The sequence below is a fragment of the Crocuta crocuta genome, unplaced genomic scaffold (genome assembly GCF_008692635.1).
Source record: "Crocuta crocuta isolate KB4526 unplaced genomic scaffold, BGI_CrCroc_1.0 scaffold751, whole genome shotgun sequence".
NCBI lineage: Eukaryota > Metazoa > Chordata > Mammalia > Carnivora > Hyaenidae > Crocuta > Crocuta crocuta.
The window spans coordinates 2,389,822-2,415,838 of record NW_027530353.1 but is presented as its reverse complement, the minus strand read 5'-3'; the positions used below and the strand labels follow the sequence as shown (position 1 = coordinate 2,415,838).

General features: G+C 57.7%; 1 protein-coding gene across 1 annotated transcript in view; it reads left to right on the top strand.

Annotated features, from left to right (window-relative positions):
- RAMP3 (receptor activity modifying protein 3) overlaps positions 1-3,915 on the top strand; it is a 10,677-nt gene extending 6,762 nt beyond the window's left edge. The window contains exons 2-3 of the mRNA XM_077765790.1: positions 493-625; positions 3,265-3,915. Of these exons, the coding sequence (XP_077621916.1) occupies positions 493-625; positions 3,265-3,520 (389 nt within the window). The 3' untranslated portion in view covers positions 3,521-3,915. The remainder of the gene's footprint in view (positions 1-492; positions 626-3,264) is intronic.
- Positions 3,916-26,017: the final 22,102 nt, after the last annotated feature.

The window sequence follows — 26,017 nt, the reverse complement described above, 5'->3', positions numbered from 1 at the left end:
GTCATGTCGCCCTGGGACTCCTGCAATCGAGGGGCAGCTGGTAGTGTTCACACGTGTGGGGCCCCCGCCGATGCCCTTGCGGTCCTGGACAGTCAACAGGCCCTCCGCATCTTTCTGGGGACATGCGCTGGGCACTCCAGACCCTCGAGCTGCTGTGGGGCCTCTCTGCCATCCCTGCTTGGCGGGACCGACTCCCACCCCCGTCGAGCGCCCAAGCCCATCTGTTCTTGGCCTCCCCGACCCCCCAGGAGACACATCCCCTGCCCGCTGCCCTCCCTTGACTTCTCTCCCCACACCCTGATGGGGGCCTACTGTCATGGGAGGTCCTGTCTCAGTGACACCCATGTGGGTCCCTTTTTGTACCCTGTCTCGGGGCCACACAGGGGAGGCTGGGTGAGGGCTGTGGGGCGGGGAGCGTCAGCAGGAGGGCTCCAGGGTCATGTTGCAAACCATGTCCCCAGCAGTGGAACGACCACGCTGTCCCCTCTCTAGGTGGCTGTCCCCGAGTGGGGGGCTGCAACGAGACACGCATGCTGGAGAAGCTGCCCCGGTGCGGGAAGGCTTTTGCCGACATGATGCGCACGGTGGATGTCTGGAAGTGGTGCAACCTGTCGGAGTTCATCGTGTGAGTGTCCCGGCCCTGCCCCTGCCGCTCTCCCCTTCCCACCCCTGCCTCCTGGCCCTCCCGGCTGCCACCCTGCCCCTGTCACCCTCCCCTGCATCTGCCGTACCCCTGCCTTCCCTGCCGTGTTCCTGCCCCTGCTGCCCTCTCCTGCCCTAGGCGACGACCCTGCACCTGCCACCCTCCCAGCCTCTACTCTGTACCCGCTGCCCTCCCCTGCCCACCCCTGCCCTGACATGCCCTTCCCTCCCCTCCCCTGCCCATTCCCAATAGATGCAGAAATTGCATTCCATTTGGTTTGGGAACAGCTCCTTCACGCTGACCTCACTGGGTCCATGCAGGGGTGTGGGTATGGACCTTGCTGCCAGAACCACTGTCTGTGGGGCACTGGGCATGGAAGCCCCTACAACACGTGTTGGGGATGGGGAGCAGGGGGCCAGGGTTTGGAGGAATCTGGGCTGCTGCAGCTGAGCAGACCCAGGGCTCCTGGGGGGCAGGGCTCCAGGGGGCACATGGGGCTGTGGTGCCTCCAGCAGAGCGCTGGCTGAGGGGGAGCAGAGGTGCTCTGGGAGCCGCAGTGGCGGGGAGGGGGGGCCCGGGAGGCCCTGGGTGACAGGGGATGCAAGGACGAAAGGTCATGCAAACACCTCCTTCATTATGAAGAACCCCTCAGTTTTGTCTCCAGCCTGAGCAAGGGCTGGTGAGTCAACAGGTCTTGGGGCTGTGTGTGGACGGCAGGAAGTGGGGGGCCCTGCCGTCTGCAGCGCCTCGTCCTGTGCCCAGCCGTCGGTAGCATTCTGGAGAGGCACCAGGCAAGAGCACTTTGCATGTGGCCTCTGGGAGCCGATCCACAGAGATGGTGCTGTGTTCAGCTGTGCACACACATATGCATGCGGCCTCTCGGGTTACCTAGTGTATAAGTGATATGAGCCTCACCTATGGAGGAGAAACTGAGGCTCAGGGACATAAGAAACATAGCTGGGGGAAGCCTGTCTGGTGCACTGTTCCAAGCTGCCGTCCGGGGGCATGGGGCAGGGCTCCACAGCCTGGCTTTGCATACTTGCGTCCAGCCTCACTCTGCCTCATCTCAGCTCCCCCCAGAACCTGGGGAGGGTAGTGGGGACCCTCCAGGAGGCAAGGGAGTCAGAACACAGAGTTCCCTTCCGACTCCGGGGATGGGGGCTGCCCCAGGCAATGGCCATGGCCGGGTGTCAGGTTGGATGCCTCCTGGGGCAGGTCGCTGAGCCCGGGTGTGCAGGGCTCACCTGGCTTTCTGTGGGGCCATGGGGTTTCTGTGGACCTGTTCCAGGCACATCCCAGGGTCTGGATGTGATTCAGCCTGTCTCCTTTGCTTCTGGCCCTCTTTAGGCTGTGTGGGCTCCTCCTTGTAGGCATTATGGGGGGGAGGGGCCTGGGTGCGTGACCTGCATTCCAGTATCTGGGCTGGGACCTGGTGGGCGCCAGGAGGGGCTGGCCAAGTGGGTCTGCTGCCCCCCATTTCCTATCTCCTGTTGGGCAGATGGAGTCTGTGCAAGAAACTCCTTGCGGGAAGCAGGTCTTTCGTGTTGGGGGCTCAGGCCAGACCACCTTCCCCAGGACGGTGGGGGAAGCCGGGGGTGGGGCCCAGAGCCTCAGGCCTGTCTCACCCCAGCCTGCACAGCCGTGAGGACCTGCTTGCCCTCCCGCTCCTGTCCTTGTGTGCCTCGCTCAGCCAGGCGGCGGCACAGGCAGTGGACAGAGTGGGTGCACCCCACCAGGTGTCTGTCCAGCCCTCTCTCCAGAGCACTTTGGATGGTGGGTGGCAGTCGAGGACCCCACCTCCGGAGGCTGCTCGTTGTATCCAGGGCTAGGCGGGTCCTGGTGGCTGCACCTCAGTCAGCTGTTAGGACTGTCCAGAGGCCACCTGATGGACAATGAGGCATGTCACTCGGGTTTGCTGGGGAGGGACAGGGAGGCCCGTGGGGGAGGCCGGTGGGGAAGGAGGCCGGAGCTTGTCCTGTCCAATGGGGGCTGTCCCCTCCCGACCTGGCAAATAAGCAACTGGCGCTCGACCTCAGAGAGACCCTCCCTGGGGCCCGCAAGAGCATCCAGATGACGAGGGCCCTGCGGGTCCTGCACCCCTCTGCCTTGGAGAGAGCGGCAGGCCCCTTGTGTCCCCTGGGCAGACCTGGGAGGGCTCTGCGGGCTCCTGGCTTCACAGGGAGCTGGTCATGGGCTTGAGGTGTGGGCTGAACTCAGCCTCAGGGCTTCCTTGCTCTGTTCTTTGTTGAGATGCAAGGTTCGGGGGTTGGGCTGGATGAGGTCATGGTCGCTGGGCTGGCATGGGGGCGTCCTGCCAGCTGGAGTAGACCATAGTTGTGTGCCTGGAGAGGGGGCTCAGGCTCGGGGAGAGCAGGGGAGGAGAGGCTCCGGGCAGGGCATGGTCACCTCACCCAAGGAGCCTCTGGTTAAGGAGGCAAAGAATGGACGCTTGGGGCCCAGCAGTCTGACAGGGTCCGGAGGGCACTCCCATTCCAGCTGTCTGAGGACACCTCCCCCCCTACTTCCCCTCCTAGGATTGGGCCCCCTTCCCCTGCCCTCCAGGGTCAAGGCCGGCAGGAGGCAGGCCAGGGAGCCCACCCTCACGCGCTCTGCCTCTGCAGGTACTACCAGAGCTTCACCAACTGCACGGAGGTGGAGACCAACGTGGTGGGCTGCTACTGGCCCAACCCGTTGGCGCAAGGCTTCATCACCGGCGTCCACAGGCAGTTCTTCTCCAACTGCACCGTGGACAGGACGCACTGGGAGGACCCCCCGGACGCGGTGCTCATCCCCCTCATCGCCGTGCCGGTGCTGCTCACCGTCGCCATGGCCGGCCTGGTGGTGTGGCGCAGCAAGCGCACGGGCCAGCTGCTGTGAGGCGGTGGATGGGTGGGTGGGGGCGCCCCCAGAGGAGGGTCTGGGCTAGCTGCTGTGAGGGGGAGGGGGCCGGGGAGCCGGCGGAGGCTGCCCTGACGCCCAGATCCCGCCTGGCGGCTTGCCGGGCTCAGCCCGCTCACCCAGCTTCGTCCTCCTTCCGGGGCCCGGGACGAGAGCGCACCGAGGCCCAGCCTGGCGCTGGAATGAATCACTGCTGCTGTGCCCGCCTCCCAGGATGGGTTGGGGCCTCCAGGGTTTCCGGGCCTTCCTGGTCCCAGCCCTGGCCTCTGACCCGGACCCCAACCCCAGCCTGGCTAGGACTTCACCTCCCAACCCGACCCCAACTCCTGTCCTGACCCCACCTCCTCCCTGCCCCCACTCCTGCCCTGCNTCTGACCCCACCCCCTGCTCTGACCCCACCTCCTGCCCTCACTCCACCTTTGGCCTGGTCCCACCCCTGCCCTGACGCCTCCGCCTTCCCTGACCCCACCTCCTGACCGATCCCACCCTCTGTCCTGGCCTCACCCCCTTCTGGCCCTGCTGTGGGCCCCCCTGGCCTGGCCTGCCCACTCCCACCTGCACTGGGTTGGGAGACTGTGGGCCGGGTGTTCGTGCGGCCTGGTGTGCTGTGTCTAAGCCCTCCTGGCCCGGAGCCCCTGCACGTCCCGCGGCCAGAAAACTCGTGAGACTGAGAGTCAGGCCAGAGACTCCCTGGGGCCATGCGCCGCCTGAGACCCCTGTCTGCGCCCACAACCAGGGGCCAGGACGCGGTGGGGGCAGGCCTCCTTCCTGGTCCCTGTGGCCCAGGCGCCTCGGGGCTGGGGTCCTGTGAGCCCCAGCACCGGCTGAGCTCTGTCTGTGCTATGTGCTTTCCCCGAGTAAAGAGTCATCTTGCTTCTGGGGTGTCCTGTTTTATTTCCGGGTATTCAGAGAGGGGCCCACCTCTTGGAACTGACGGGTCCTCATACCTGTTTTCCAGATAGGGAACGACTGCGGTCCCAGAATCCTGAAATGTCAGAGCCCGACAGCTCGAAGCAGGGGAGTGGGGGCGGTTGGAGGGACCTGCCATTTGGCAGGCAGCCTGGTCTTTCTGGGTGGAGGGGAGACTGTCTGTCCTTCTGTGCACATCTGGCAGTGTCTCAGGTCCCTCATCTCTGAATGCTGAGTGGGTGTCCCTGGAGACCAAGGTACTCCCAAGCGCCAGAGGCTGCCTCCCTTCGCCTGAATTCTGGGCTCCATGTGTTTAGAATGATGCTGTTTTAGTCTCCCTGGGCGGCTACAGTGAAACACCGCAGACCAGTATTTGCCCTGCAAACAGTAGGAATCTACTTCTCACGGTTCCAGAGGCTGGAAGGTCCAGGACCGCGGCTGGGGGCGCGCCCTCTGCTGAGGGCCCGCATCTGCCTCACGGTGTCCCCTCTGGGCGGGAGGGGTGAGGGGGCTCTCTGGGGTTTCCTTCACGAGGAGCGCACCTAGGAAGGCCATCCCATGGGGCACTGGGAAGTCAACACAAGGGTCTGGGGAGGACGCACGTGTTCTGACCTCAGCAGATGTGAAAGAGACCTTGTTTTTCAGTGGCCGCGTCTGTGCCTGGGGACAGTCAGGACGAGATAAAACAATGACATCATTGTTTTTGCAGTGTGCCCTGTGGCTGTGATCCCAATAAGGTGCATTCACGGGCATCTCTCTTACATGGATTTGCTTTCCTTTTTAATTTTTAAAAATGTTTATTTACATTTGAGACAGAGAGAAAGAGAGCGCGCGCGAGCGTGCGTGGGGGAGGGGCAGAGAGAGCGCGAGGGAGACAGAATTCCAAGCAGGCTCCAGACTCTGAGCTGTTAGCACGGGGCTCAAACTCATGAACCGTGAGATCATGGCCTGAGCCGAAGTCAGACGCTCATCCGACTGAGCCCCGCAGGCGCCCCTGAATTTGCTTTCCTATAGAAGTCGTACCGTTGGAGGATTGACTTCTCAATCGAGAGACCAACACCAAATAGATCCTAGTGATGATCAATAAGATATCTGGGAAGCACATGTTCTCTTGCTTACCCAGCCCTAATTAACCAGGTGGTGGGAGTCTCAAGGACTCCTGTCTGAGACGGGGGTGGTGGTGGGGCTGGGATCAGCTCCGCAAGGTCCAGGAGCCCTCAGGAAGAGGCTGCACAGAACTCCGCAGCCTCAGAGGACATGGAGCATGAGCAGTTACAGGGAGGAGGGAAATGGAGAACATTGGAACAGATCTCCTCTCCAAATCGAAAGGTTGTGTAAACACACATTGGAAGTGGGGGTGTATAACCGCTACAAGCTCAACACAATCTGCATCTAACGTTTATGATCTATTGACCTGTCTATCCTTCCCAAGTGGAAATATTCATCCTTTTGAAACACCCAAGGGAAACCAACAAAAGTTGAAATGATTTTGGTCCCATTCTTGGGTTAGAAGGACTGAAGAGTGAAAGAAAGAATCTTTTTACTTGGAAATTACAAACTTTCTTAAAAAAATTTTTTTTAATGTTTTATTTATTTTCAAAAATAAAGACACACAGCATGAGCCGGGGAGGGAGGAGAGGGAGACACAGAATTGGAAGCAGGCTCCAGCCTCTGAGCTGTCAGCACAGAGCCCAATGCAGGGCTCGAATGAACCCACGAACTTCGAGATCATGAACCTGAGCCAAAGTTGGACGCTTAACCGACTGAGCCACCCAGGCGCCCCACAAACAAACCTTCTGTATAATTTTTGGGTTCAAGAGGTATTAAAGATGGAAATCACAATCATTTTCGAGTCTGCATGGATAAAAGCACGTCTGCACCAGCACACAGGCTGCATTTGCGCTCGGCAGTGGGGAGGGTGCGCGAGGTGTCTGGTGCTCAGTGTGACTGAGGGGGCTGAGGGGGCAGCAGGGGATGGTACCCCTCTCATATCAGCCGCCTGCCGTGTGTGTGGGGTAAGCGCTGGCCAATGTTGACGGGGCCCCAAACCACAGCATGGGCACAACAGTGTGTAACTTTAGATGTATTTCCAGAAAATATGAAAGATTGGGGTGCCTGGGGGGCTCATTCGGTTAAGCGTCTGACTTCGGCTCAGGTCATGATCTTCATGGGCTCAAGTCCCACCTCGGGCTCTGTGCTGACAGCTCCAAGCCTGGAGCCTGCTTCAGATTCTGTGTCTCCCTCTTTTTGCTCCTTCCCTGCTCACGCTCTGTCTTCTCTCTGTCTCTCAGAAATGAGAAATAAATAATGATGGAAACAGAGGTAATGAAGTAAAAAAGACACAGAGGCTTCGATCAATAAAACGGGTCTTTGTTCAGAGATGACCGATGCGGTGGGGACCTGAGTGCGATGGTCTCCGTGAACGAAGTTGGGCCGTCACTCAGTGTCACCTCTAAAGTACGGCTGCAGGCCTCACAGGTTTGCTAGTACTTTCCGCCGTTGGTTCCTATGTGATGGATGACCTGTTCCAGATCCTAGACAGACGGGAAGTGCCCTAAATAATGGTGCGCAGCCAGGAGCACCAGGACCCGCCAGGACGGGGTTTGCAGAAGGTAGCAGACAGCAGGAGCCGGACCGACCAGAAGCAGCTTGGCCATGTTTGTAGTTATATTGTGCACACTTTTTATCTTCTGTGATTTATGATGTTTTGGCATCTTACAGACTCTTTCTGGCTCGGGAGGCTGCCCCTCACCCCCCGCCCCGGGTTAGCAGGTCTCAGAGCCAGCGGAGGGCCCAGCAGAATCATGCCTTTGATGTGCACACTGGCCAAGGAGGCAGTACCTGTGCCTTCCTCATCCCAGGACCGCGGACCAGGCCGCTGGGGACAGCCCCGGATCTTAGAAGCTGCTGGAATTATTCAAGATAGCCATTTTGAGGTGATCACCCTGCCCCGCCGTTTCCTGTGGGAATCCCAGAAGAGACTCTGGCCCAGGCTCCCCACTCCGGACCACCCTGGGGCCTCCTCATCTGTGAGCCCTAAAGGTCCAATAACCTTTGTTTCTCGAGCCTCTCCTGTGTCTCGTCTTGTGGTGCAGCAACTGGCATCCCGTTAAAGGACATGGCCAGTGGCCGGGGCAGTGACTCAGGGACCTCATGAGGGAACCATGTCACAACCTCCCTCCTTGAACTTGAAGCTTTTCACCTGCATCCGAGCATGAAGCAGGAGGTGAGGGGAAGGGTAAAGACATTTCCTTCTTGGGATTCCACCTTTTTTTTTTTTTTAATTCATTTGTGTATTTTGAAAGAGACAGAGACAGTGCTGGTAGGGGAGAGGCAGAGAAAGGAGAGAAAGAATCCCAAGCAAGCTCCAGGGTCCGAGCTGTTGGCACAGAGCCGGATGCGGGCCTCGAACCCATGAACCGTGAGATCATAACCCGAGCCAAAGTCGGATGCTCAACAGACTGAGCCTCCCAGGAGCCCCTAATTAAGCTGATGAAACAGTGCCCGGCCACCTCACGTGTGAGGTGGGTGTGTGTATGTGCCCCGGGGCTTCTGAGATGGTGAGTGCATGAGGCTTGTGAGGCACCTGGTCTGAGAACCCCACCCTGGCTGGCCAGCCAGACCACAGTGGTCAGGACTATCCTGGTGGCCANGGGGGGGGGGGGGGGGGGGGGGCACCCGCCCGGGGCTGTGTCATTGCCCTGGGGACACCAGGCCAGGCCTGGACGGCTGCAGTGGATGCAAGGCTGGGCCTCCCCGCTTCCCATCTGGGCACCCGCATTTCAGAATGCCTGGGCCTCGGGCACAGAATTGGGCTTTGCTTTGGAGTCACATCTATAAAAAGATTTCTAGGAAAAAGCCCAGCAGGTTGATTGGCAAGTTCCCACCATTCGGGGAAAGGCTGGCTGGTACAGGATGTGGCTGGAAAATGACATGTTTGTGAAGTGCCTCAAATACAAGCCCCTGCCATCCAGGGATGCTGGGTCTGTGGGGAAGACCCCACACCAATGCGGCCAGAACGCATTCTTCTCTGCCCTCTGTCACGTCCAGATGGCCTGTGTGGGGTGGCCAGCCGGCCTGGACAGGTGTCCCCAGTGACAGCGAGCAGAAAGCCGGGTGGACCCATGAGCTGTAGGCATCCCCCTTCCCAGTGCAGGACTCGGGGACAGTTTCTGAGCCGCTCGGTCCGAGTCCTGAGTGGTCTCTGTGGCTCCCAGGCTCCCTGCACGGCCAGCCCCTCTGCGGCTCAGAGCTGTTTGGGGGTCAGGGGTGTTTATCAGGTACTGAGGCCCGGGCCATCCAGGAGCAGGAATCTGAGCACATCCTTGTGGGTGGGGGTGGGAGCCATGGGGTGTGAGAGGTCAGTGGGCTCTGGGGCGACACACGAATGCTCAGGGCCCCGTGGAGGGAGACGAGGGCGGCACGGAGGGCTTCCAGGGGGGCGGGAAAGCACACGGCCGCCCAGCCCCACCCGGGAGACCTGTCTGCACCGGGCTCTGGGCACAAAGCATCTGGAGAAGTCCCTTGGACTTATGATGTGACACGAAGGCACACCAGTGCGTGTCCACACTGAAGAGGAACAATAAAACACAAAGCCGTGGGCACCAGGTCAAGAAATCAGGTTCTCGGTTCTGTGGTGTCTGGGCGCTGATCCCCATGGCTCCCTGTCCCTTCCCTGGAAGTGAGTGCAGACAGCAGACGGTGGGGGTGGGAGGACACGGGAGGGCGTGGCGGTCCGTTGGAGGACCCCTGCCGCGTGCAGCTCGGGCTTCAGCCCCCGGGACTGTGAGGAATAAACTGATAGTTCTAGAGCTGCCTGGTTTGTGGCGTTTCATTCTCAAGGCCCCTGCAGACTCAGTCAGGGGTGGTGGGGCAGGGCAGGCCCACCTCACCTCCACCTTGCAGGGTCCATTGGGACAAGCCGCCACCCCTCTGGTTTTCCTGCCGCCACACAAGGGACAAGCTCCTTGGGGAAGACCCGTAGCTGGTCTCTCGGGAGCTGCAGGTCTGTCCAGTGGTCTGGAGACCTCGTCACCGGCTGGCCCCTGACCCTCCATGGCCCGTGACTTCATGGAACATGTCCAGAGCCACACGAGCGACACAGGTGAAGGTTGAAGTGGAAGCTTCAATGCTATTTCTTTGAAAGAAAGAGTAAATGAACAAAACAGTGCACATGAGTGCCGACCAAGTGAGCAGAGGGGCGAGCTTCTGGGCAGAGCAGGGGCCAGGTCTGAACGCGCTGCTGTCGCTGGTGAGCAGATGGCCCCAGGACGGATCGGGCACAGGTGAACGTATCTAGGGGGTTCTGGACCCCTGTGTTCTCTCCTTGGTCTCCTTCTGGTCTGTTTTCTGGCCGTGAGGGACACTCATAAGACATGTTTAGAGGACACCAGGATGGGGGGCTGGGGGGAAGGCTTTCAGTCCCTGTGAAGGCACTTCTGGCAGGGAGAAAGCAGATTGACCCAGGGGATAGGAGAGGTTAGGGAAGGAGGGACAGGGATGTGGGGACGGGGCAGAGGGAGGCCGGGGTCTCGGTGGCTCCTGTAGCCGGAAATGAAAAGGTTTCCAATAACAAAGCCACCAGAGGAGGAACATGGGCCCAGCTTCCTGGAATAGTAATAGCACATCCTTCCTGTGTTCCGGGAACATCCTGTGAGCCCCTGGTGACCCTCAGGGTCCACTCTGTTTTGATCGCGATTTTACAGATGAAGAAACTGAGGCCCCAGCGTGATCAGGTAACATTCCCGAGGCCACATGGCGGGCTGGTGGTGGAGACAAGGTTAAACCCTGGTTTATCTGATCCTAAGAGCACCACAAGAGTCACCAAAAGCTCCTCATGGAGAAGGGCAGCGGGGCCTCCCCTCGGCCGGGCGCTGTCCATCTATCATTGCAGGGTGTCCTGGAGTTGCCAAGGCTCCTCGGAGCGTAGGCTTGTCTTGGACGGTTGACAGGGGTCTTGGGGGACGCTGGGACACAGGGGGGCGGTGGGCTGCGGCCTGGCCCCAGAACCCTGGCCGATCATTCCCCCACTCTGTGCCTGATGCTGTTTCAGTTATGACAGTTCCTCTGCCCCCGTCTTACAGGCACACTGGGTCAGCTCCCGGGTGCCAGTCTGTCTGCAGGAGACTCTGCGAGGGGGGCCGGCGCTCTCACCGAGGGCACACCCCCACCCTCACTGGCCAGATGTGAGGGACACACCCACTGTGGCTCCAGATCTGCCCACGTGAGGCCCAGAGATGATGTCTGTGAAGAATTGCTAGAGTGGAGGTCTGTGCCTCTGCATCCCAAAACCCACGTGTCACAGCCACTGGCAGGCCTGCACCCTGAAACCCACGCGGTCACAGCTGCTGGCGGGCCTGCACCCCAAAACCCACGTGGCCACTGCCGCTGGCGGTCCTGCACCCTGAAATCCACACAATCATGGTTGCCAGTGGGCCTGCAGGGTCTCAGTATCCTCTAGGCCGATCAGGGCTCTGGTGGGAAGGCGTTAGCCTCTCTTTAGAGACCTCTGAGGACTTCATTTGCTGTCACCTGGGTCCGGGCAGGTGTGACTTGGAGATTCACAAGGCCCTTCCCGAGGACATGTGCACACAGAGACACTGAGCGGCCAATTTCTAGACACTTGACGTCTACACTGGCTCTTTCCTGAAGCTGATCTGCCCAGGAAGATTGGTGAGGGATAAAGGGTTTCTGTCTTTCTCTTTTACAAACACCGTTCTCCCATTTCACTCCTAACCTCCTGTCCGTCCCACGTGTGGGTGAGCCCGGGGTCTCCAGAGGCGGGAGGGTCCACTCCTGACCTTGTGTGCAATTGGGAAGGGGTGTGGTGCCCAACGCTGGGAGGCTCGTTCTTTCATGCATCAGGGGTTTTAAGTTTTTGCTTTCAACTCAGGAGAAAAGAGGGACTAGCTGGGATTTCCCCGGGAGGGCCCATGGGTGAAGGATTCCCTACCTTCTTGTGTGTGGACACGTGTTTTCCTGCAGCCTTGATATTCGAGGGACTGCTTGGCTGAATCTAAATTCTCATTCCCGCTTTTGCTCCCTGGGTTTTGGAGAAATTTGACTCCAAGGCTGTCCTGTTTAGTCTGGCCATGGTGGAAAGGATTAATCTAATTCTTTGCCTTTTTAACTTCTTTTTTCTTTTTTTAAAAAATGTTTATTTATTTTTGAGAGAGTGAGAGAGAAAGAGAAAGAGAACACGCACAAGCAGGGGAGAGGCAGAGAGAGAGGGAGACACAGAATCCCAGGCAGCTCTAGGCTCTGAGCTGTCAGCACAGAGGCCGATGTGGGGCTTGAACCTACGAACCGTGAGATCATGACCTGAGCCAAAGTCTGATGCTGAACCAACTGAGCCCCCCAGACACCCCAAGATTTGGACTTCTGATTCAAGCTGGGTTTTCACCTCCTCAGATGCTTGTTGGGCGGTAGTAGTTCATTCTGTTTGGAGACGAGTCATTGGCCTCCTTCTTCCTGCCTTTCTTGTGGCGGACTGTACTCTCTTCCCTCCATTCTGCATTCATCGCCTTCTCTGTACGTTTCATCTCCCCTGTTTATTCTGCACGAAGTCTGCAGTTAGACCTGGCCTCTCCTGTGCGTCTGGGTCCTTCTGGTGCGGTTTGCTTTGGGGGGAGGGGCTGTGGACCCTCTGTGGGTCACGTGCACACACCACTCCTCGCTCAAAGTCCAGTGGACCTTCTCCTTCCCATCAGGCCTTTGGGAGGAGGCTTCCCTTGAACCTGCTTTTCCCTTGTGATGCTGGCCCCAGATGATGTTCGGAACCCGAGGGTGCCTTCTGGCTGCTGGGTCCCGTCTTCCCGGGGCTGTGGGTCTGGCCGGCAGCCTCTCTGCGGCTGGGGGTGGATTGTATCTTCTCTTCCTACTGACAGGCATTTTGCAGGCCTGTTTACTTATTTTTAAATTAATTACTTGTTTCTATTGTAATTCCAGTATAGTTAGCATTTTGCAGTTTTGCCTTGCCTTTTCCCAAGTAACACTTAGGGTTTTCCATACTTTGGATCATGTAGGGAGGAGGGCTTGACTCCTGTGTCTGAAGATATTTAATGTCCTTCTTTCTTTTATGGCCAAACCACTCAGGCCAACAGGTCAGGAAAACCATATAAGATTTGAGCAGCACCATCCATCACCACCACCTGGCTGGTATTTACAGAGCTGCAAATGTGGAAACGGATGCCAAGAAGGGCACGTGGCATCTTCCAGAATGTGGACTCCCTGCCTGTAAAAACAAGCTTGATAAAATTTAAAAGTTTAACGATTATACTTAGTGCATCCTTCTCCTCTGATGAAATTATGCTAGAAGCCCCCCAAGATATTTGGACATTAAGCAAAACTCTTTTAAAGAATCCATGGGTCAGAGAAAAAAAAATCCCCGGGTAATTCTTAGGAAATGTCTCCTCCTACCAAAACATATAGGCATTTGTGCTGCGCGCCAGAGTGGTGTTGAGTGGCATTCGTAGCCTTGAGGGCTTATGTCAGGCAAGAGGCACAATTTAAACTTATTGATATGTTCCATCTGAAGAAGCCAGGGAAAAAAGGCAGATTAAACCCAAAGTAAACCGTAGGAAGGAAATACTAAAGACGAGACTGGAAATCAGGGTAATGGAAAGCAGATGGCCAGTAGATGAATCCAGAAAACCAAGACCTGACTTTCAGAAGAGATCAATAAAATCAGCAAAATCCTAGGGAGGCCGATGGAGAAGGAAAGACTGAATCTATATGTTATCAGTTTTGAGGAGAGAGAGGCCATCACAGTGGGTCCTGCAGATGTTAGAAGGGTAATAGGAAAATGTTAGGAGCAAATTTATGTCAGTAAGTTTGACGACTTCGATCCAAGAACAAATTCTTTGAAAAACTAGTTTGTCCAAACAGGCACAAGAAGTAATAGTGGGTCTGGATAGCTGCTCAAGAAATTGAAAAAATTTTAAGTCTGTTTGTTTATGTAAGTGATGTCTATACCCTGACATGGGGCTTGAACTCATGTCCCTGAGATCAAGAGTCACATGCTCCTCTGGTGAGGTGGCGCCCCAAAACTGAACTCTTTCTTACTTAAAGTTTATGCATTTACTTATTTTGAGAGAGAGAGAGAGAGAGCGAGCATGAGCAGGAGAGGGGCAGAGAGAGAGAGAGAGAGAGAGAGAGAGAGAGAGAATGAGAATCCCAAGCTGTCAGCACAGAGCCCGAGTTGGGGCTGGAACTCATGAATTGTTAAGATCATGACCTGAGCCGAAATCACAAGTCTGATATTCAACTGACTGAGCCACCCAGGTGCCCTTTCCGAAATTGAATTCTTAATAAAAAACCTTTCTAGAAAGTAAAACTCTAGAGCCAGATGGCTTCATTGGTAAATCCTGTCACATGCGTGAGAGAGAGATAAGTAGTTTCAAACTAGTAAGATAGAGATTGAGGACTGCTCCCTGATTCCTCTTACCAGGACTGCAGAACTCTGACACGTAACAGGGGAAGTCAGAGAGAATCACAGACCGATCCCTCCTAAACACAGGTGCAGAAAGTGAGCAATATATTAGCAAGTCAAATGCAGCTGTAGAACAAGGATGACACAGCCTAACCAGGTGGGTTTGATCCCAGGAATGCAAGGTTGGTTTTACATTAAAAAATGAGCAGGGGCGCCTGGGGGGCTCAGTCGGTTAGGCGTCCGACTTTGGCTCAGGTCATGATCTCATGGTCTGTGGGTTCGAGCCCCACGTCGGGCTCTGTGCTGACAGCTCAGAGCCTGGAGTCTGCTTCAGATCCTGGGTCTCACTCGCTCTCTCTGCCTCTCCCCTGCTTGCATTCTCTCACTTGTGCTCTCTCTCTCTCAAAAATAAACAATAAAAAAAATGAGCAGAGATCACAGCATTCTCAGAATAAAGGAGAGAATTCACATGGATGTGGAAAACAAAACTCCACAGCAATGTGTGAAAAGTTCCAGCGAGCTGGGAAGTGGGTGGAGCCTCCCCAAGGTGGGGGCAGGAGGATGCACAGCAGGCCTGTCCCTGGGGGCAGCTGCTCCCGCACACTGGCCGGGACTGTGGCCCATCCTCCCCTGGACTTGGCCTTGCATTTCCCCTCACCTTGCAGAGCATGGTGTCCATCTCTGCTGGATCTTCCCCTCGAATGGGCAGATGGACATTCACACCTTCGGTTGGGGAATTTGCCTTGTTAGCAGACCCATTTCTCATGCAGATAAACCCTCCTCAGGCCCTTGGCTCTGGCACCTGTCACTCAACTACCAAGGGCGAAGCCAGAACACACTGTGAGGAGCTTCTGGAAGGAAGGGAAAAGAAATTATTTTTGTATTTCAGGAGCTAGGACATGACGCAACACGTGTGTTGGCAGAGCGCTGGGCAAGACTCCTTGTTTGGGGTCTGCTCCTGGGCAGGGCGCTCTCTGTCTCAGAGATTAGGAAACCGGGACCCAGACAGGGTCGAGCTTTGCTCACAGTACCTGGCCATTCAGGGCAGGACTCTTTCCAGAAGGAGACAAAGTGTCTCATTTAAAGTCCTCTAGGATGGCTACTTTCAACATCTGAATTTCTGGTGTTTAACTCAGAGCAGAAGATTCATGTCTATTGCCAGTTCAAGGGAGGATGCCTGTGCTTCTAAGGTGCGGGGGCCCTCTGTGGCCAGGGAGGGTGTGACCACACCCGCAGGACTGGGAACCCAGGGCGCAGTGGGCTGCCTGCCCTCCGTCCCCAGACGGTCCACTGCCTCTCACCCCAAGCAGACCTCCTAAGTTGTCTGAGAAGTTAAGACCAGTGGGATCCATTTGAAAGGCCACCGGCTGCCTCCCCATAGCTGTCAAAGAACCCAAAAAGTTGGGGCTGGTGGGGGGAGGGTTGGTGAACACCGGTCAGTTCAGCCCCACCCCAGAAGCCATAGACGGGGAGATGGAAACTGAATCCAGGGAGGGCCAGGGATTTGCCAAGGCCACGTCTTCAAGTCCATTGTTTTTAGAAAGTCCTGCCTGTGGGATGAGAAAAGCGTGGTCTGAATTGGCCCTCGAGGGAAAGCCGTTTGATCACATTACGCTCAGGACATTGGCTCCCCTGTGGCTCAGAGGACCCAGGAGCTCCAGGCTGTGCTGCCCAAGCTGGCAGCCACAACCTCCCCTGTGGAAGGTACAGACTTTCCCGGCTCATGGGGTGTTGTGACACCGCAGAGGCCGATGTCCGGGGAGATGCTGTGAGCGGGAGGTGTCCTGGAGGCATGTGCAGGGCTTGGGGGGCAGCTGAGTGGGCACCCGTGACAGCGCCTTCCAGACCCGACTGGTGACGCACATTTCTATGAGGCAGACTGTTGCTTTCTTTTCTGCAAACAGAATGGCTGACACTCTGTGACAGCAAGTGTGCCACAAGGTGGGGGCGGGGCTCCTGCCTGGATCCTTGCCTGCCCCCTTCCCCCACTACCTACCGCGACATGCAGCCCAGGGAGTCCAGAAGGGCACATCTCCCTTCACGCCCAGGGTCACACACTGTCACCTGGGTCACCCCCTCACCTGAGGTCAACCCCACACTAAGGTGTCCAGTCCCTGGCCAGCTATGTTGGTGTCACTTGGCCACATCTATGGCCCCCACATGGCTGCAGGGGTGCGGGGTCTGTGGGCTGCTGGTGGGCTGCCAGGAAATGTGAGGTTCCTGGGGAAAGTCCCGGGCTCTAGGCGCCCTGCTTCTCTTGACCTCAGGAAGTCCCAGGGCTGGAGGAGGGATACCACTGGATGCCACACTGAGCCACATGGACACATCCGCCTCCCGTCCGGACCATCCCTAGCACTACCATCATGCTCCTAAAGCAGGTGGGCTCCAGTGGGCAGGGTGTGTGGGGGCCAGGGAGGGATGGGAGAGGGACCGGGGAGGGACTGGGGAGGGACGTGGTCGGCGGCGTGGCAGGGCCGGCATTTGTGCAGCACCCCTGAGTGTGCAAGCACACACCAGCCCCCACCCCCGGCGGCTGCTCCCAGTGCACTGTGGACGCCAGTAGACCCAGACATCCCCCCCCACCAAAGGCTCTGGCCTTCCCTCCACGCAGACCTCAGACGGGGACTGATTTGGAGGCTCAACCGAGCATCACTCCCGAGAGGCGAGTGCTTAGTGCCTGTGACGCCCCTCAGCCGGCTGACTTGGCAGAACACAATTCCACATGGTCAGTGGTGCTGTCGGCTCTGATTCTGCAGGACACATGTCAAGACCTGCATGTGAGGCCGGTGACAAGTTGGGGTCTCTCTGCCTGGCAGGTGGGCCCCCAGCCACCCTCCTTCCCGCGGGCACAGGGCTGGGCGCCCAAGTCCAGGGCTTGGAGGGCGTGGGTGGGGGGCTGATGGGATTAGGGCACAACCCCGGCTGCCGCATCCCCAGCTCGGGCTGGACGGTATGCGGTGTGTGGAAGTCTCCCTCCCTCAGGTTAACCCCCCGGGGGATGGCCCTCCCACGGCGTGTGCACGTGGGGGACCCTGTGGTATTATGCCTGGTGCCCCTGTGTCCCCCCGGCATCCTGACCACATGCCCTTGAATGTGCAGTGAGTCAGGTACCCATGTTTTCTTTCACTTGGTGACAGGTACCCAATGTTCCCACACAAATTGCCTATAATTTTAGCCAAAAGCCAATCTACTAGTTTCTCTAGCTGCTTTGAGAGCAGAGGTACAATTTCTTCAGCTTTGGAAGGCACTGGCAGAAAAGCAATTTCTTTGGAGGGCGCCGGGGCCAGCGCCCACTCTCTGTGGACTGCCCTGGGCCTCGCCCTGCTCTACCTGGCTCCCCACGCCCGCGGGCGCATCCCTGGCCTGGCTCCCAGGGCTCTGCTCTGTCCTGGGCCTGTCAGCCACCTGCCCGCCCGCCATCAGCGCCCACCCTGCAGCTTCCTGGAGGCCCTTCAAGAGAGGCTGTGCTGAACCCAGTGCCCACCTGCTCGGGGAGACCTGCGTGGAGGCCCCTGGGGCTTGCCCACCCCTCCAGGAGCTTCTCGAGACACAAGAGGGTGTTGCCTGGCCCAGTGGCCTTCAGGTGTGCCACCATACCTGAGTTTTCTCTGCAGATGTACAGGCCTGATCCTGGCCCTGTGAGGTGACCGCAGCTTTCGGCCACAGTGGCACTCCTCGAATGCTGGAGGAACTGGCTGGGTGCGCTGGGCTCTTTGGGAAACAGCTGATGCCCGAACTTGGGCTGGAAATGCATGGGTCTACTTATATGGACGAACAGATAGTACATACTGCAAATATATCTTCTCTTCCTCACGAGTATAGCATGTGGTTTGTATAACTTCCAAATTGTGTTAACCGGGTATAAGGCTTCTGGTCGACTATAGCCTGTTGGTAGTTAAGTTCTGGGGAGTCAAAAGTTATATGTGAATTTTCGACCACATGGAGAGGGTGGGTGTCCCAACGCCCACATTGTTCACAGGTCACCAGTGTACCCAGGTGTCCTCACTCCTGGGCTGCCCGTTGTGAAAGCTGAATTGTCCTTCCCGGGACCTCCACACCTGTGTGTCCCCGGGGCTGAGAGCTGTCCACTTGGTGGACGGAGAGTGAGGACAGAGGACCTGGGCTCAACAAAAATGTACTTGACAAAAATGGCTGCCTTAGGGTCTGGGGGGTTCAGGCTCTGCAGATGAGAAGGTCTAATCATGTGTCTCTGGAGCCAGACCCAGTCTGCATCAGCAAACAGAAGGTGGTAATTGACCAAATTGTTCAGATAATGAGAGCAAAAACACCCTTGTTCCCCAAGCTTTAAAAATACCCTGGAACATGGGGCTTTGAGTGTCAGTAAACAGAGAGAAAGCTGTCTGTTCAGGGCGGCAATGGAGGTGCTGGTGTTTAGTGTTGGGATCAGATGGCAGCCATCAGGGGCTCATAGAGCAGGGTGGGCCAGTCCAGGGGCCACACAGCGTAGGGGAGAGGTCGGGAGCCAGTCCAGGGCACACAAAATCTCTCAGCTTCTGGGCCACAGTGGGGCCTCTACACCAGTGACATCTCAGGAAGTGGGGCGGGTGCCACACACCTGGACCTGCCTCTTCCAGGAGATGTGGCTCAGCTGACCTTCACCCAAGTGTCAGTGTCGAGGCTTCGTTCACAGTTGCTCCGGAGGTCCGGGGGCCTGGGGCTGGGCATTTACATCTGGGCGCCGCAAATAAAGCTGGGGTTCTTTTGACAGAGGAAGGGGGTTTTGGTGTGTGTGCCTGCAAGGGTAGGAAGCAGGGGAGTCAGGTTCCCCCGCGCTGGGCGGCTGGAGGGACACCAGCAGGGCAGGAGGGGGCTCCTCCCAGGGCCTGGAGGCTGTGCTCAGGGCAGAGGAGCCTCCTCAGCGGCTGGAAGGTCGCTTTGTCCCGCGGAGGCTCCTGGCCTGGCCTGGGCTTCAGCCCACCTGCTCTGGAGCTGGTCACCACGGACAGACAGCATCCCCTGGGCCTCCTGGGGTCCTCTGTCCGCCCTCCTCGGGGAGACCCCTTGTCATCTGAGACCCCTGAGTGGAGCCCTGCGGGGCCACAGCCTCGAAGAAAGCTTCTCTTCTCTCTGTGATGTGTTGTTGGCTCTCGTCCAACCTCATGGGGCAGAGAACCTCACAACGACCTCGGCCAACTCCACGGGCTCAGGGAAGTTTCCCTGGTGAGCAGGAAACCCACTGAGGCCTGAGGGCTATTGTCCAATTTCGGAGAAAGTTTTCCTTCAAGCTTCTGCTATCCCAGACAGTCTCTGGGGGCCTCACCCTCGAACGAGTACGTGATTCAGAGTGTTCCTGCCGCGGAAATCAGACTTGGTGGCATCGCTGGGCCGCGTCCTCCGTCACACGTGCTGCTGCCATGGCTCCGGGGAGGGGCTTCCAGCACTACCCCCCGGGGAACTCACTGAGAACACCTACTGATTTGGTGCCTGTGGGCCCCCTTGGAAGGAGGGTGAGCACAGCACAGCCCTGCCCTGCTCTCTGCTCTGCCCCCCTGAAGTCACTTGGGGTCCCTTGTGGAGCCTCCTCAAGGGTCCAGAAAACCTGCTTTTAGTGTCAGAATCCACTCTTCTCCACCGGTCCACACCCTTTGTGTCTTCCATGTTCTCCGAGGGGACCGGGCCCTGTCCTGATGTCCCTGACTGGGAGAGGGGTCCTCCTCACCCCTGTGAGGCCAGCCCGAAGGCCCCGGAGCACGGCCGCCGGCTCCCAGGGACACACTGGGCCTGCATGACGCTCCTGATGGTGGGCACTGGTGCTGGGGCGTTTTCCCGGACCCACAAGGTGGCCTGGCACCCAGAGAGGTTGCTGAGGATGCAGTTTGTTCAGACGAGGTCATCCTGAAGACGTGGCCCCTAACCCGATGTCCTCGGACAAGAGGGGGGTCTGGACGCAGGGAGAGGCTGCGTGAAGATGGGGCATCAGGGTGAGGCCACCACACGCCACAGGCAGGCGACCCCCAGAAGCGGGCAGAGGCCGGGGCAGCGTCTCCCAGCTTCCAGGCCACAGTTCCAGCTGCTGGGTCCGCGACGCTGCAGACGGTCACGGCCCCACTGCCCCTTCACAGCGGCCTTAGCCTCGTCAGCCTGCAAGGCACTCCCACACACCAGTTACCAGCCCGATGCAAACTTGAGGAAGTGCACATTTGTTTTCAGATGGACAAGTGTTCCCAGGATTTTCTCCTCTCTGTCTGTACGGAATTTTCATGGCTTGGAAAATTCCCAGGTAATCAAAGATCATTCACTAATCAGGGACTTAGAGCCAATCAGGCACCGTGGGCATGAGACTTCAGTTGACCTTGGTCCCCGGCTCACCGCTGGCATCACCACCTCCGGCGGCCACCCAGGTCCCACTCCTGCCCTGGCCCTGGGAGTGGTCATCTCCTGAAGGGTGTCCCTGCTTCCACCAGGTGCCCTTCTACTGACACCTGACTCATCGGAATAAAACTGCCATCTGCCTCATCCACTCTCTCCTGGCTCCCTTCATCTGATGCTGGTTATCCTTGGACAGGCTACGATGGATACAACCCTAAGGCCTTTGCACTTGCTCCCATTCGATACCTGCACTTTTCTGGGTCTGTGATGGTGGAAATCCTTAGTAGCTCTCTGGGAGGACAGGGCACAGGGGTAACAACAAAGACTAGAAATAAAAATACAGTAATTAACATAGCAAAAATGTGTATTGTATGTATGCATTTATAAGCAGACCAGATTCTTACGTATTTTGGGATGTTAAGGTTTGTGGGAAAGCCCACAAATGTTCATGCAATTTGCCACTCAGTAGATTCCAGAATATAAAAGTGCAAATGTTGGGATAAGAAGAATAAGTCTAGGCTGGGTGAACTTTCCATGGGTCTTAGTGGTTATAACACAGACTGTCCATGCCGGCGAGCCTGGCACGAGGTGGGGCCCAGGCCCTGCAGTAAAGGCCCGCGCAGGCGAGGGGACTCGGAACCCTTTCCCTGTCTTGGACACACACCCGGTGTGGGCTTCTCTGTCCCTCTTGAGTCTGCGCGTCCCCCCCAGGCAGAGCTGCCCATATTCAAGGGCGGGTGTCCATGAGCTGGAAAAAAAGACCAGGCCCTTCTTCTGGGATGTGCTTTATACAGTTTTACGTCTGCCACGAAGGCACAGGGGACCCTCCTGCACCTGGAACCCGGGAAACCTGGAAGCCAGGTTATAGCCCAAGGGTCTGGCTGCAATGTGCTGTTTTGCTGGGAGTGTCCTCTTTGACCTTGGGTGCATAGGAGGCAAAATTTCTGTGACCTGACCGTTTCTTTCCAGTCCGAGTTGTTCTGGGGTGGGGGGTGAGGATGGGGGGGTTGGCCAGACCCTGCCGTCTTTCAGGGACCATCCTGACCTGCCTGGCGATACCCCTGGGACGAGAACACCCTGGGGAGGGTGGAGTTGGTTTTGGGGCCACAGAGGCCTTCCTCTCCTGATGGCCTGCAGTCTGGCACATTGGTTCCGGGGAGGAGCCCTCCTGTCCGGCCTGATGGGTGGATCCCTGAGCCCTTTGGACCTTTCTAGCTCCTTCTCCCAGGGCTTGGTGAACTGGCCTAGTGTCACTGTGAGCTGGCCTTGGGTCACCGTGAGCTGACCTCAGGTCACTGCACCCACAGCCCACTTGGCTTCACCCTCCAGTGTCTTCTGTCCCCAAACTATGCTGGCGCTCTCTGGTGGCACACGTGGGAACAGCCACGCCCCTGAGTCAGTCAGGCTCCTTGACCTCCGGAAATCTGCCCTGGGAGGAGAGCGGGGAGGAAGGGCGGGAGAGCTGCGGTTGGACAGTTGGACGACCTGAGCACTGAGGGCTCTGCAGAGTGGGGCCGCCTGTGCACGGACGTGGGACTCCCAGCAAATTCCGGGCAGGACTGGAAGCAAAACGCAGCTGATGGCCCCTGTGGCCGGAAGGTGGGGTCCAGCCCTCCAACGCATGGGGGGCAAGCTGACCCCCCAGGCTGTGTTGGGGAGGCAGCTCAGGGGCCAAGACCCGGGCAGAGGGGCAGAGAGGTTGCCTGGCCCTGGAGCAGCGGGGTGGTGGGGGCGAGCCGTTCTTGCACCCATGGGGTGGTGAGAGTGGTCCAGCCGCAGGCTGCGAAGGCACAGAGTCCCTGGGGACGCGGTGCCCTGGGGCTGGAGTGTCTGCCGTGTGCAGGGGAGGCAGCCTGCGGCGGCTCCTGAATTTGGCGACACAAGGTCAACTTCGAGAGCACCATTCCTTAGAGATATAATTGCTCTAAATGACCCACTGGCTCTTGGAGATTTAGTCCAGCCTCTTATTGCCTTAGTATTTGCAGCTCTCCTGGGGCTATTCCTCTGAAGATTGGTCCTCAGGGAAGCTGGACCCCGCGGACACCATCGTTTCCATGCGTGGCCTCCTCGGCATCTCTGACTTCATCTCAAGTTTTCCACGGGGACACGGAGCTGCTGTGACCCGGCTGCTTTTCTGCACAGCGAAGCCCCTAGGGCTTCGGGTTGGCGGGTCCTGGGGCTGCACAGGCGTGGGGTGCTGGGGGCACGTTGTGTGCCGGTCAGTGACCTTGGTGTGAGGGACAAGTCTGCTGAGTGGGTGATTGGGGCCCCCAGGCTGGAACTGGCGTGTCTTGTGCTCACACGATTGTCCTGGAGGACGAGGAATGGGAGAAATGCCTTACACGCGTTGGGTCCGGGGAGACAGGAAGCAAGGTTTCTAAAGTAGCCGCCTCCAGTGTGACTGGCTCCTGCCTTGTTGGTCCTGGGGTCTTGTGTCACCTGACCGAGACTTGGGAAGTTCCAAAGGCCATAGTCCAGGGCAGGGTTTCAACCCTGTTCTTTACCACCCAGGTGCTTTCCGTGGCTCCACGTGGTCCTGAAGCAGGTGGTCCCCAGGAGCCACACATGTGGACGGTGGACCTCAGGGACAGCAATGACCTGGGCTGTGAACCTCAGATGGTGACAGTGGTGCCCTGGGGGTGGACCTCAGATGGTGATGCTGTGACCTGGGGGTGGACCTCAGATGGTGACAGTGATGCCCTGGGGGTGGACCTCAGATAGTGACAGCTGTGACCTGGGGGTGGACCTCAGATGGTGACAGCTGTGATTTGGGGGTGGACCTCAGATGGTGACAGCGGTGACCTGGGGGTGGACCTCAGATGGTGACAGCGGTGACCTGAGGGTGGACCTCAGATGGTGACAGTGGTGTTCTGGGGGTGGACCTCAGATGGTGACAGTGCTGACCAGAGCTCTCTGGTGACTCCTGGCTGGTGCCTTAGGGGACCCGCTGGTAACGCTGATGCGGCACCAAGAACAGCGCTGACGGCGCTGCTCTCGTCTCACTTTCCCTTCAGAGGGAACGAGAACCGCACGTGGGCAGGAGTCTGGGGTCATCTTCATCCCTGAGAGTCGACGGTCACCAGGGAACACAAAACTGTTTCTCTGCATGAACCTGAGGATCGCTATTCACTTAAAAGAAACCTATCTGGTTTAATAACGTCACTAAGTGGTTTCCCAGTGGCCTCGACAAGACGTTTAATGTGGGGACAGGATTCTTTACGTTGGGCTGAATCCTGAGATGATCATCTCCCTCGTGTTATTCTGGGACAGACAGAGGACAGGTGAGCCNGGGTGGGGGCAGGGAGCCAGGGACTGGGGGTGGGGGGCTTGGGGCCAAGGTGCCTGAACATCTGGAGAGGGGACAGGATGTCGGTCCCATCCTTGTGGGGTCAGCTGGTAGGACGCGCTGCCGTCCCAAGGCTCCCTTACATCAGGTGGCTGTGCACCTGTATGTTATTACTAATGACCCTGAGGCCCAGGCCACTGTCTGAGTCCTAAATTTGTCACTTTGCAGCCACAGGCCTGCTCACCTCAGGATGATAAGGCCGGTGATGGTGCCCATGACGGTGGTGACATCTGCTCACTGTGGGAACACGGGAAGGCCGACCAGGTGAGAGGTCGACCCATCAATCGTTACAGGGTCACCGTGTGGATTCCTGGACCGTCACTGGAGGCGGCAGGCTGGCCTCCAGAAGGCTGACGTGTAGGCAGCGGCTGGCTGGTGAGCGGGCTCTGTAGATGAGGGCTTTGGGTGGCTGCCACAGGCTGTGGGCTAAGGGTCCAGCTGCTGTCCGGACTCACTTCAGATGACCTTGCCCCAGGATGATGGGGGGGAGCTGACCGACACTGGCTACCAAGGCCTCCCTGAAAGTGTCAAGTCCACAGGCTCCAGGACCTGGGACCCTTAGGTGGGTCTGGGCACATGCCCAAGTTTGCTTCTGGCCACGTCTAGGGGTACAGGAGTCCATGCCCACCAGATAGGGGACGGCAGTGACCTGACATGGACATGGTCATGCCAGGCTGCTTTCGGGCACCCGCCTCCGGGAGCTGACCCGGCATCCACGGCTACACCAGGGGCATGAACAACCCCACCGAAAATCAGCAGCTGTCAGGGCCCCTCCGTGCCCAGGACAGACTCACAGGAACAAGACCACTTCCATGGGTTTGGTGGAAGTGGTGCGGGTTCAGGGGCTCGGTAGGCGTGTGAGTGAGATGGGAGCCGCCTTGGGGGCTGCAGGGGGGTGCTACAGGAGGGAGGGTCGGGCAGAACCGAGGAGTCCGCCGGGGGCGCAGCTGGCCGTGCTGGGCATGGACGCAGCGTGGCCTCCCGCAGGCACAGACTGGCTAGAGGGGCCCGCCACGTGAGGGGACTGGTCCTTGTGTCGGGGACACGCAGGGGACGACCAAATGGTCCCGTGTCCCAAGACCGTCATGGGAAGAAACTTGCTATTTGAATGAAAGAAGAGTCATTCTTCAAAGCTAATGGCTCAGTTGTAATTTAAAGAAACTGATTTAATTTTACACTGTTTCCTGGAGAAGGCTCAGTCCACGGCATTTTCAGGAGAGTTTGAACATCGTAAGGTTTAAAGCATGAAAGTCTCACCATCGTTATGAACTGGGCAGAGCCTGAGCAGACGGGGTTCCAGACAAGACATCCAGCAGTCCGATGCCACTGGCACGAGGGAAACAGAAGTCAAAGCCGTGGTGAGCCGTGGCTTCGCCTCTGCCGGTCGGCGGGCTTGGGGAGAGACTGCGGCGCTCGGCTCCGACCTGAGCTGTCTGAGCAGCATCTCCATCCGCCGGGTTCAACTGGCGTTTACTGAACCCCTGTGGCATGAACATTAAAAAAAGATGAAAATGAAAACATCTTAGGGATTAAGGTCCCATTTGCCTGAAGGAAATCACAGTGTAATTTTTGGTGATGCTTGTTATTACTGTTTTTCATTGTGACTTTGTTTATTCTGGTTTCTCCCCTGAGACAAAAGGAGAGACATACAGACAGAAAGATGGACACATGGAGACACAGAGATGGACACAGAGACACAGAAAGACCCAGAGAGAAACAGAGATGGGCACACACACACAGACACACAGAGACACAGAGAGAGACAAACACTCAGAGACATAGAGAGGCAGAGACGGACACGCAGAGATGCAGAGAGAGACCCAGAGAGACAGAAAGAGACAGAGACAGATACACAGAGACACAGAGATGGACACAGAGAGACCCAGAGACAGAGATGGGCGCACACACACACACAGATACACAGTGACACAGAGACAGGTACACAGAGACACAGAGATGGACACAGAGACACAGAGAGAGACCCGGGGAGACAAAATGAGACTCAGAGAGGCTCAGGTGGAATGCACTGTCCTGAGGCTCCAGATCCTCGCTGTCCATCCCTGGTTCCAGCTGGCGGGGGGCGTCTCAGGGCCCCCACGTCCATCACCTGGTCACCCAGAGTGTCGGGGCAGGACCGTGGCCGGCAGGCACCAGGGCCACCTCCTCCCCACGCTGCAGAGGAGAAAGCCCGACACCTTGGGAGCCTATGCCCCAGAGACAACCTCAGCCAAGAAGAAAGCGCTGGCTCTCTGTCAGGACCCCCTTTCCATTGCTGCCCCACGATCCCTGCCATTTTTGTCGGAGGAAACAAGTAAGTCTTTGGGACCCCTTCCTAGAGGCACAGTGGACCACCACAGTGTCACCTCTCCTAGAGAGAACTTTCTGGAGCCAGCCACGGTTTGTGTGGAGTAAGCAGCTACATACAGCAAACTGGGTCTTCTTCTTCCTACAACAGAGGCTC